This window comes from Otolemur garnettii, unplaced genomic scaffold (genome assembly GCF_000181295.1).
Source record: "Otolemur garnettii isolate 467f Iridium unplaced genomic scaffold, OtoGar3 scaffold00018, whole genome shotgun sequence".
Lineage (NCBI taxonomy): Eukaryota > Metazoa > Chordata > Mammalia > Primates > Galagidae > Otolemur > Otolemur garnettii.
The window spans coordinates 13,960,353-13,972,805 of NW_003852413.1; the positions used below are offsets into that span (position 1 = coordinate 13,960,353).

Sequence of the window (12,453 nt, forward strand, 5' to 3'; positions counted from 1 at the left end):
CAAACCATCCTCCCTGGCCCCCAGTCTGTGGAAAATTTGTCTTCTTTGAAACTAGTCCCTGGTGCCAAAAAGGTTAGAGACCACTGGTTTAAAACACTACCCTTGCCCCGAAGGGCTCTGATGGCTGTAGGTCCATAGTTTGATAGTATAGATCCAGGCTGTAGATCCATAGTTTTGGTGGGAATCCTGATATACGCAAATTACACCCTGTAAAAAGAGTAAACATGCGTGTCTGTTACATCAAGACATGAGGTGGCAGAAAGTCACGTCCGCCTGTTGTATTGTTGTCTGACTGTGACTGAGTCTGGTGTGACTGAGTCTGGTCAGTCCAGTCTGGTGTGATGAGGCTTGGCTAGAATGGACATTGTGCTTCTTCTCTTCTCAGGACCCCAGGAGCAAGCACAAGTTCAAAATCCACACTTACGGGAGCCCCACCTTCTGCGATCACTGCGGCTCGCTGCTGTACGGACTTATCCATCAAGGGATGAAATGTGACAGTAAGTAAGTTTTCTTTTCCAGTTCACAGTGAGGTTCCGCACCTCATGCTCAGGGTTTCCTGAGCACTGAAGAAGCTTCAGTAACTTTGCAACACCGACTCATCAATAGACAGAATTAGTTCAGACTGAAAAAGTATAGAATCTTCCACGGTTGAAGTTCTGGTTTATTGAACTACTTAATTGCCTAGTTACAACCAACAACCAAAAAAAGCCCCTCGCTTTATAAATGCAGTTGGTGGGCACTATCACAGTTTATTTTAAAGTGGTAGAAATGTTTAATCACTCTAAACTGCAGGCTGGTCAAACCCCAGGAAGACTCCCCACCTCCAGATTCCACGTTTGGTAGGCTTCAAAATAAGCTAAGCAACCGTAGTCATTATCTTCCTGTCTCTCTAATTAGTGGATGGACTGTGGAAAAATCCAGCAGGATCTCCTTAAAATTAAAACCGAAATGAACACAGAAACCAGGATAGCGTCTTAGCTCAGTCACCCTGTGCGTTTACGGACAGATGGAATTTATGTCCAGTTCCAGGTGAAGTCATTGAGGGACGCTAATAGGGAAGACGTCAGCCTCTTCCATTCTCCCGATTTGTTCTATGTGTATCTCCACCAACTGTCGGGAGGGAAGGAAAGAAAACAACTATGGAAACTCTTTCTTCCCCAAAATTCTTTTTTTTTTTTTTTTGAGACAGAGTCTCACTTTGTCGCCCTCAGTAGAGTGCTTTGCTGTCATAGCTCACAGCAACCTCACACTCTTGGGCTTAAGCAATTCTCTTGCCTCAGCCTCCCAAGTAGCTGGGACTACAGACACCAGCTATTTTTTGTTTGTAGTTGTCATTGTTTGGCAGGCCCGGGCTGGGTTCAAACCTGCCAGCTCCGGTGTGTGTGGCTGGCGCCCTAACCGCTTGAGCTATAGGCACCAAGCCGTGCTTCCATAATCCTTAAGTTACGAGATTCCCCAGGCTGTTTGTTGAAATGACAGTTCATGCTTTTAGGACATGCAAAGGTAATTACTGAGCCTGTTTTGGGAATAGGCAGGGAAGCCTTTGGAAATGTGTACATGTTGCCCTTCGTGGATGACTGCTATGTCTCATGGCTTCATATCTGTATGGAACAAACACAGTACATAAAAATCAATGTATTTGAACATTAAAGCTTAGATGGAGGGTTTGTCAGAACGCAGGGATTCTTCACCTCACACAGGTGTACAGTTTAACAACTTAACTTTTGTTACCATCCAGGCCACGGCCTTCTGGGCTTCAGGACACCTTAGGGCTCCAAAGGCACGGTTTTCAGGGGCTTGCAAGGGTTAATTCTAAGTGCATTTGTAAGTACACTTCTAAATATTTGAAAACTTGGAACAGATGTGTTACATACTCAACCACTGTGGAGTTAGAGAAGGCACCAGGAAGCCTACTCTACAGAACATGGAATCCGGTTTCTCTTGCCACATCCACTTAACTGAAGAGGCTTGCTGGGATTGTGGCTCTTGCTGGTAAACACGGTACCTGTTTGCATATCTTCTGTGTGAGTCAGGATTTTTGGACGCTGTACAGGTTTAACAAAATCCAGAAATAAACGAGGCGTGGAGGCTGGTCTGAGACAACAGCTAGCATCCCTAGCAGCTGGTTCCAGAGTTCTGTTTGGATCAGGGGGCTTTACTGGTGAGCCTTGAATGTCTGTGTGAGAAATAAATGGTATAAATTTTAATGTAGTAACTAAGTTTATGCCAATAAAGGAACGGTCTGGTTTATATATTAGGATTCTGCTTTAGAGTTTGTTTGAAAAACAGGTTCCATTCCGAAAAAAAAATTTTGAAAACCACTGACCTGAACCAGTGCTGTTTCATTTTCTTCTTTTGTTTTGCTTTGTTCTGAACTCTTCTTTGGAGTCACGGGGCTGCTGGGGCCATGGCCCCTGTTCCTGCCTGGAAGCAAGAGGAGGACTAGCAGATGGGCGGCAGGACCCCAGCCCCTTCCTTAACCTCTGGGGAGAAGCTGCCTCTGCCTGGGCCCTTACACACTGTACAGTCGTAGTCCTATATATAATTTTGTTTGGCAGTGGGGGAGAGGGGTATTAGCAACAACTTGTGTAGGCCAATCTCTTTGTAGTGTAGGAAATTGAATCAGAGAAGAGAACAAATGAGCTTCCCAAGACATAAAAGCCAGTGAATAGTAGATCTGGGACCAGGGCCCAACCCAGCAAACTGTCCCTACTCACCTCCCTGCCCCTCATGGCCTGTTCACTGTCTAGAGGCTCTGGCATTTCTTTCCCTTAAATTGCAAATTCTGCCCAAACACGTATGTTAACGTCAGCTGTCTGCATCATACAACTTTTCAGGAGCCTTCATTTGGCTACACGAAGGTACAGGATTTTGAACAAATTGGCTTGAGAAACAGGAACCCCGCAGAATCCGCATCTGTGAATCGGCTCATTGTTTTTTCCTTACCGCGTCCGTTTATCCTGCTTTCAGCGTTTAATCCTAACAAATATACATTATTCATGATGTTTTTTGCAATTTGCCTGGCCATGTTAAAATGAAACACAGTGAAGGGGGCAGGGAGGCTCCACCTGGAAGGCTGCAGAATAACATTAGCATCCCAGCTAGGATTTAGGAGGAGTCCAGCGGCCATCCTCCTTTCTAGAAGCCGCAAGGTACAAGGACGCGAGAGCTGGAACCCCTACTCGGAGTCTTCTGTTTCTGTTCAGCCCACAGGCTCCTTTTCAGGGTTTGCTTGGTTCGTCGCAGGAAGACTGATCTTTTTTTAATCCTCCCCCATCTCGCCCACGTAATGTCAGCTGTAAGGAATGGCTTATCATGCCGGGCGTGTATTTGTTTTACTTAGAATAATATTTAAATATTTGAAGACAGGTTTAAAATATCAAACCCAAGCTCTTTGGAAAGAAAAAAAAAAAAAAACAAAGGCAACATTCTTAAACCTTCTTGAAAATACAGGGTTCGTCGAGGAAAGGAAAATTTCATGGATTTCCCGTCCTCTACCCGCAGATTTTTTTTATACTCTTTCTCAGTGGTGAGCTCAGAAAAGGCACAAGGAATTCTTTGGCAGCAAGTGTCCTTTGTTTTAAAGTTTTCATATGATGTGTATAAAATATTAATGAGTCCCGAGCTTTGCACGCAGTTACCTGTGTGAACTTTGTATACTGTTGTAATATTTGAGACAGTCGTTGAAGCCCAAGACCGGGTATTTTGGTATTTTGTATTTCGGTTAAGACTGAACAAATATGGTACGGGTATTTTAAGGATACTGTCACTCACACCAAGCCTGTGCTGTGGGGACATCTGCTAACAGTTCTTTATGTCACCAGAAACATTGTAACGAAGTATTGAGTTAGGGGATAAGTCGTTTTCACTTCTGCTCACACACCAAAACACCGAGGGAGTGACGGCTGGAGCCCATATGCTCGTCCTCACCCTTTGCTTTCTCAATTCACAGCCTGCGACATGAATGTTCACAAGCAGTGCGTGATCAATGTCCCCAGCCTCTGCGGAATGGACCACACAGAGAAGAGGGGGCGGATCTACCTGAAGGCCGAGGTCACCGACGAGAAGCTTCACGTCACGGGTGAGGCACGCTGGCATGGGAACAGTGTGTGGGCAGGCCCCCGGGGAAGGCCCCACTGGGGCAGGGCAGGACGGAGCTGGGCTGGCCGCCTAGGGCCCTGGAGAGAGGCCTTTGCCAGACAGAATCCTCACTGCCTCCGAGGTCAGCGGATACACGTTGAAGTTCCTCCCAGGAGACTGGTTTGTACACCTGAATTTCCAAATACTCAATGTCATGCAAAGTCACAGCCGCCCTGTGGATTGGGCTATTTTGACACATGGATAGTGTGTTTCCCTCCCAGTGACAGGGGACAGGGAAGCCGATTAATCAAAGTGCTGTCGGAGAGAGCAGAACTGGGGCAACAGGAGGCGGATGGATGGATGTTCCAGGTGTTAAATGGCCTTGGGCTTTGGGCTCCAGCGGCCTGATAAATCCACCCCTCCATAGCAACAGCCGTGAGTGCTGTGCTTCACCGTGGTAGCTGTGGTGCAGGAACGTCACATAGATTAATTGTTTAGTCCTCACGACTGTTATGGAAAGTGAAGATTATTAGCCTAGTTTTCCAGAAGAGGGAACTGAGGCACAGAGAGATAGGTAACTTGAAGCGTTGTAGTCATTAAGTAAGGAGCCAGGATGGAAACGGAGGCATTTAACTCCAGAACCTGTGCTTGTAACGATCACATCTCTTACAAACTGCAGCTGAGGGACCAGAATTCCCTCCTGGGGGCTGTGCATGGGCGGGCTTGGCCGTAGCACAGCTTTCCCACCAAAGCCAGATCAGGAGCAGCAACATCAAACTGTGACATCATCCTGAAGGCATCTTGTCCCCGGCCCCGTCCTGTGTCCTCAAGATGACCTGGCCTCTCTGTGCCGTCCCCCACTCCATGCAGAGTTACTCTCAGGCATCAGCCTGTTTCCTCCTCTCAGGGCTCCCCCGTGGACCGACCGCGTACCATGCTCTTTCTTTGACAGGGGCATTCATTTTCATCCATTTGTATAGGAATTTGAAGCTTTCACAAACTTGGAAAGAATGACTTTAATGTTACTTATTGTAGATAACAGAAGATACAACAGAAGAAAGCAGGCTGTGCCTGTGGGGCTTCCCACTGTGGTTCAGTGAGTAGGGCGCCAGCCCCATATACTGAGGGTGGCAGGTTCAAACCCGGCCCCGGCCAAACTGCAACAAAAAAATAGCCAGGTGTTGTGGCAGGTGCCTGTCCTCCCAGCTACTCTGGAGGCTGAGGCAAGAGAATCGCCTAAGCCCAGGAGCTGGAGGTTGCTGTGAGCTGTGACGCCATGGCACTCTACCGAGGGTGACAAAGTGTCCCTCTGTCTCTACCAAAAAAAAAAAAAAAAGAAGAAGAAGAAGAAAGGTGGGGAGGGTCTAAGAAAAAAAGAGGGAGGGGAGAATTTGAGAGACACTTACTTTTGGAAACATTTTTATTTTTTCCCCTTTGAACAATAAGCAAGTGTTCTCCCCAAGGCTGTCCTCTCAGGTAAGAGTTCAGGGAAATCCCAGCAAAGGGTCCCAAGATGGCCAGGAGAGGGTGAACCACTTAGCCTCTGGATAACTTGATGAAACAACCAACTATAGCCAATGGTCAAGAGAGAACTTGGGAATGGAATCTATATCGTAGACCAGAATCCTTTCCGATTTGTTGTGTTTTAGAGAAGTTCCTTATGTTCTCAAGACCCTGGTGGTTACACCCTTACATGTGAGGCTGTGCCCCCCACCCATTTCCCTTTAAGGGGGCTGATGCATGTGAAGTCCACGGTGCCCTTGTCTCTGCAGATAGCCAGGCCCACTCTGCCCAGAGGAAGTGGGGCTCTTCAGGGGTCCCGTAATTGGGCACGAAAATGTTTGCAATGTGACAGCCTCACTCTTGTTTCTCTCTCTTCTATGAAGGCTCCTGCATTGTCAAAACCATTTATCGGGAGCTGGGAGCACGCAGTTTAGGAGAAAATTAACATAAAACATAGTCTCAATAGGTGGCCAGGGATTGAGGAGCCGTGAAATAGAATGCCTATTGGCTAAACATTTGGTGCTTTTTGTGCTACTTTCCCCTTTATTTCCAAAGCTACCACTGTTGGCAGTAGAATAGATATCACAGGTGAATAGTCACAGTTTAATTATGAGGCTTGCATGTGGCACCTGATGGCTCACTGCAAGGCAAGAATGCCTGGACAGAGTTATTAAGCGTTTAGCTGGCATTCATTGCATCTTGGTGTAATGCAGAGCACACACTGTGCATGCTGGACTTGCCCCATACCTTCCTCTGTTATAAAAGCAGTGACCACATGGTGCTGCCTGAGTCTTCTGGTCTCTTCGGAAAGCCCCTCAAGCCTTGCGGATGTAAAGCTGCACAGGGGGCACAGAAGCCCATGCTGCACAGGCAGAAGAGACAGGCCAGGTCCCATCACGTGAGAGCTCACACCAGGCTAATCGCTCCACCATTGCCAAGACTTGAACTTGACTCAAATTGCAGAATCATCTTAAGGGACAGTACCTCTTCACTGAGTTGGATGTGCACTTTTCCCACGAGGAACCAACCAGTGTAACTTACAGCAACCAACTTGGTCAAGCCTCTTGACAATCAGCTTTGACATTTTTATACATAAAGCTCTACTCCGAGAATGTGAATACAGCAATAGTTTAATAATAAAAGTGCCTTATTCTATTTAGTCTGCTATAACAAATTATCTTAGAGTGGATAGTGTATAAGTAATAGGAGATTTCTCACAGTTCTGGAGGCTGGAAGGTTCAGGATCTAGGCACCCGCAGATCCAGTGAAGGCTGCTTTCTGCTCAGAGATGTCTCTTTGCATCCTCGAATGGTAGAAGACTAAAGGTGTTTGCTTAATCTCTCTTATCAGGGCACTCATCCTACTTATCCTACTCCCCCTCATCACTTAATCATTTCCCAAAAACCCTCCTCTCCATACTGTCACCTCAGGGATTAGGTTTCAACATCTGAATTATAAAGCGACACCAGTGTTGAGACCGTAGTAAACACTAGCAGCAGCCTCAGCTAACAGTTGCCAACTGCTTTCCACAGAAGGTCCCCTTGCTCCATACTCTGCACAGCTGACTTATTTACATCTGTGAGCACATTTACTTTATTATTAAGAAAATGAGGCACAAAGAAGTAACTCACCTAACGCCACGCAGATGGTAAATTTGATGGTTAAATGTTTAAATGGTGGAAGTAGAAGGTATTTTAATAACAGCATCAAGAATGGGAGTTGGGGCTCAGCGTCCGTAGCACAGTGGTTATGGCATCAGCCACGTACAGCGGAGCTGGTGGGTTCAAACCCAGCCCAGGCCAGCTAAACAACAATGACAACTGCAACAACAACAAAAATAGCCAGGCGTTGTAGTGGGTGCCTGTAGTCCTGGCTACTTGGGAGGCTGAGGCAAGAGAATGGATTAAGCCCAAGAGGTGGAGGTTGCTGTGAGCTATGACACCTCGGCACTCTACCCAAGGTGATGTAGTGCCGCTCTGTCTCAAAAAAAAAAAGAATGGGAGTCTGCTTTTAAAATAGTTATATGTGTGAAGGGAACTAATTGTAGGTATAGAAGGGTATAGAAACTCAAGGGAATAACTGGTAATCATATTTTTTAAACTTTTAAGGTTAATTTAAGATTTTTAGAAAACTTGCAAAAGGTGTACAGAGCTCCCAGACATACTTCACTAGGAGACCCCATGTTAACATCCTCGTATAACCATAGTTTCAGCACCAAAGTAATGATGTTTTTAAAGAATACCTGATAGAGATCAGTGAAAAATAGGTACCTGTGTAAGTCACTAGGAATTTTTTTAAGAAGCCAAATACAAGACATCAGATTTATCTAATTCCAGTATGAATTAGACTGGAATAGACTACAAGCAAAGCCCCTTTGGAGCAGGGCCTCCCAGTGACAGGTGGCATCCTCCCCACCCCACCCTCCACGCCACCCCCCTCACCTTCCAGCACCTCCTCCCAAACAAATGGTTCAGGCAAGTTTGTTTTTGATAACAATAGCTACTGTTTATTGAGGGCTTACTGTGTACTTATAGTTCACAGGACTGGGCATTTTTGTGCTGAGCCCTTTATATTCGTTTCCTTGACTCCTCAAACAGTCCCATGAAGTCAAATTGTTGTCCTCATTTTTCTGATGACCAAAGTTGCTAAGAGAAGGGCGGGGTTGCTCCCATAGAAAGAATGGAGTTGGGCTCCAGCCAACTCTTGGCTCTCACACCCTCGCTGTCAAAGCCCAGGCTGTGAACATCCCAGGTCTCTCTTATTAATTAAAGAGTCTCCTTTTGAGGGAACAGTAAACACGTACAATTAGCACGACACAAGGCTCTTTGAGGTTATAGAAAGTCCAAATGTGGGATTTAAAACAGGGGTGGGGGGTGGGCGGCAAAGAGTAACACATGGTGGGAATAAAGGACGATCCAAGTGCAGATATAATGAATTGCCAAGTTGTGCGGTGGCTAAATGGCACCCTGCTGGGGTGAAGGGTGCCCCCAATCAACTCCCAATGACGCAGGTTAACGAGAAAACTGTCCAGAGTTAGTAATATTTTCACCTGTATGCAGAGGAGCCCTCAGAATGCAGATTAGACTCCTCAGTGAGGTACAGAGATTTTAAAGAACAAAATCTTTCTGTTTTCTTAAAAGCAGAAAAACAGGTTTGGGGAGGGAGGAAGGGAGGGAGGAAGAGCTTGACTAGCCAGCAGAGGTGGTCTTGTCCGTAAGTGGAACCTTACCAGCAGCAGCCCTCAGCCTGGAGAGAGAGCGAATGTTTCTTCTTCGACCTTTAAAGATGTCAGAGTCTCAGTTACTCTTTTCCAGCTCAGGAGAAGGGGGTAGGCCTGGCTGCATTCTACACAGATGCACATCTCGCCCTACGGAAGACAGCTTTGCAAATCGTAGCAGCCATCTCAAAAGAGGTCAAGAAATATATTTTGAGTAAAATATTTCTCATTTCTTTTTTTTTTTTTTTTTTTTTGAGATAGAGTCTCATTTTGTCACCCTGGGTAGAGTGCAGTGGCATCAGAGTTCACAGCAACCTCAAACTCACGGGCTCAAGCAGTCTTCTTGCCTCAGCAGGCACCTGCCACCATGCCCAGCTAGTTTGGGGGGGTTATGTGTTTGTTTTTAGTAGAGATGAGGTCTCACTCTTGCTCAGGCTGGTCTCAAATTCTTGAGCTCAAGCAATCCACTCACCTCACCTTCCCCAGCGTACTAGGATTACAGGCATGAGCCGCCTTGCCTGGACTGAAATATTTCTAATTTCTTTCAACACCACTGGGAGGTGCTTAGGGTGGGAAATGGGAGAAGGGGCAGGGAGGGGAGGACCCCATGGAGGGGAAGTTGACACAGGAGAGTTGCTCAGAATGACTGAGGGGAGGAAGTGGGATATGGGAATTAGCCTGACTCTAATGAGAACACAAATGTAAACAATGAAGCATCATGAGCAGGAGTGATTGCTTAGAAAATGCACTTAAACATAAACCCCCAGGAGCTGTGTTAATTGCTAAATTAGCCCCATCTCTGTTTTACCGATGTAGAATCACTCAGGTTGAAAATAATTCCCAGAGTAACTTAGAAGCTCCCAACGAGAGTTCGGCTTTGGGATGGAAATCACCCCTTCTGAAATAGATGAGTTTTCTGTCTAGGTCGGTGGGGTATGTATGAGAAAAGGCCTCCAGTGGCATATTTTTATTTTTTGCCTTTGGGCAGTGGTGCTGATGTTATCAGAATGGTGTCATTATTTTTTTTCTTCCCATAGGAGATTTTTTAATAGGTTTTCTGCATTCTTGTGTGCTTTTTTTGTTGTTGTTTGTTTGGCTTAGAGGAGTGGTTAAAAAGAAATCCCTCATGGGAACCAATTTTCAATTTAATCTTCTAAGTAAATGGAAAACATATTGTGTGCTTTCCACCTGCTTCAGGAACACGTCTCTGTCACAAATAGATTATTCCGAAGAAGAGCCTCATTGTCTCAACTAGGTTGGGTTATTAATTTGGCCTGGAGATTGATGGTCTAAGCCAAGTTCTCTAGAGAAGAGACCGTCCTCCAAGGTCCAAGGCTCTTTGCTGCATATGGACTGGTCCTCTGTCTACCACCCAGGGCCCTGTGGCGTTCGGTGTCTGTCTCTGCACCCCAGATACTGAGACTCGCCATCATCTATTGTGAATAAAATACTAACATTCCCTCTGCATGTTCTTCCACCTTATCCCGGTGTCTTTGCCACAGAATGAAGGTAACAAGACCCAGCAAGACCCAGCTTAGTATGATAATCATTTATTCTTTGATTCATCCATTTATTATACATTTATCCAGCATGGGTTTTGCTCTCGGTCAGGTGCCAGGAATGGTGTTATAAGACGATTAAAACATGGACCTCATCATGCAGTGTCTGGTCTTGGGGCAATTGAGACAAAAAGAATTGTAAGGCAGTGCACTGGGTCTCTTGAAGTGCAGGGGGAGCTTGGGAAAGTCTCCTTGAGTGTCCTAAGGAAGCTGCATGCGATAGTCTCACATAGAACGTGGCAGAGGAGCCAGGATGACAGGGAAGGAGAGGACATGCCAGGTAAAGATGGATATCTGAACACAGTGTGTTCAGGAAGCTCAGCACCGTCCAGGGTTTAGGGAATTTTAAGGAAGAGATGGGAAGGGGTGGACGGATTTTTTTTTTTCCATTTTCAAAGGATTAGAGCTATAGTCATCACAGTTTACAGATTGCATAATCCTTAGGAGCCATGAAGGATGGACTCCAAGTTCATTACTTCTTTTTCAAACAGGAGGACAGGAGAATTTTAAGGTGGCTACTTTTTTTTTTTTTTTTTGAGACAGTCTTGCTCTCTTGCTGAGGCTAAGTACCATGGTGTGGAGTCAGCCTAGCTCTCAGCAACCTCAAACTCCTGGGCTCAAGAGATCCTCCTGGCTTAGACTCCTGAGAAGCTGGGACTACTGGCACCAGCCACAATGCCTGGGAAGTTTTTCTGTTTTTAGTAGAATAACTTGCTCTTGCTCAGGCTGGTCTCAAACTCCTGAGTTCAAGCAATTCACCGGATTACAGGCGTGAGCCAGGTGACTACATTTTCAACAAGGCCAGAGCATCAGTCTCCTCACCTGAACCCCAGACATCCACTGAGCTTCAGAGTGACCAGGGTTCCCCTCTGTGGATCCTGGGGAAGGAGGCAGCCCATGGTTTACCTGCAAGCTCTCTGCTGGTCCTTTTGCCGTGGCAGGCAGGTCATGGAATACAATAACCAGTCTGGGGCTGCCAGCAAGGTGACAGCTGGACCAAGCTGCTTGTTTAAAGGAAAAAGTGTTAGTTGGAAGTAATTTTTGTTAAATAAAATCTTGCCTATGGATTTGGATCCAGATCAGGAGAACAGAAAATGGTGCAGCTGATGTGTCTGATCCTTAGGACTGGAGTGGAGGGTGCCAGTGAGAGGCTGCCGGTCCTCAAGTGCAGCCAGACGTCTGTATCGGTGATGCTGCATTTGATCACTTGGGTCAGGTATTCTCAGCAGGTGCCTCCCCTGCAAAGGTATCCTTTTTGGTTTCTAATTAATGAGGAGTCTGGGTGTTGTTCTAAGAGACCACCAACCCCATGGTTTTATCATCCAATAATGAACCTCAATTATTTATTGCCTTGTGGTTGTAAAATGCTCTTTTCCCAATTCTGTAATTCCCTCTGCCTTTGTTAGCTGGATTCTTCTGGAAGAAGAGCATATCCTTTACCTCCCCTGCAATTGTTAAAATGTATTAATGTGGGCACTCAAGTTATTTTTTACTGTCGTTTTTTAATACTCGCATTGCCATAAAGTTGGCCAGTGGGAGCCCCTTCAAACTGTCTGTTGTGTCCTGTTGACCTGACCCATGATTTGGGTTTTGTCTATTTTTTTTTTAAACTCTTCCTTTTATGCTGGAACACGAAGTCTTACCCTTCAATCATGTCTCCAAGGAACCTTGTTGGGGGTTTGTTTAGTGGGAAGTGATTCTTAGAATCCAAGATCAGGGTTCTAGGGATGCTCAGTGCTCCTGGCGTGTTCCTGCTTCTGGGCTCTTTCAGTAGACAGAGGCGGGAAACTTTTTTTGAACGACTTCTCCCGGATGCTTCCTGTTCTGATCCTAATCCTACCTTCCCCCACCTAATATTTGCTTTCCCTTCTCAGTCAACAAGATCCCTGGTTCCAAACAACATCACTTTACTTACCCATTTGCTCTAGCCACGTGTGTCACATGCAGCAAAGTTTCAGAATTATTATACCAATCCCCCGACTACGAACAAACCCACTAAATAAAATTCAAGATCATATTGCAATGAAAAAACAAATATTTGGATCCCACCAAATATACACACATACACATAAATACTGTTACTTGAACTAGATG

The 12,453-nt window shown here is 45.8% G+C and overlaps 1 protein-coding gene across 1 annotated transcript in view; it reads left to right on the top strand.

The window, feature by feature from the left end:
- The window catches only part of PRKCA (protein kinase C alpha), a 414,246-nt gene that overhangs the window by 285,605 nt on the left and 116,188 nt on the right, over positions 1-12,453 (top strand). Inside the window, exons 4-5 of the mRNA XM_003786187.3 lie at positions 386-497; positions 3,953-4,081. Coding sequence (XP_003786235.1) covers positions 386-497; positions 3,953-4,081 — 241 coding nt within the window. The remainder of the gene's footprint in view (positions 1-385; positions 498-3,952; positions 4,082-12,453) is intronic.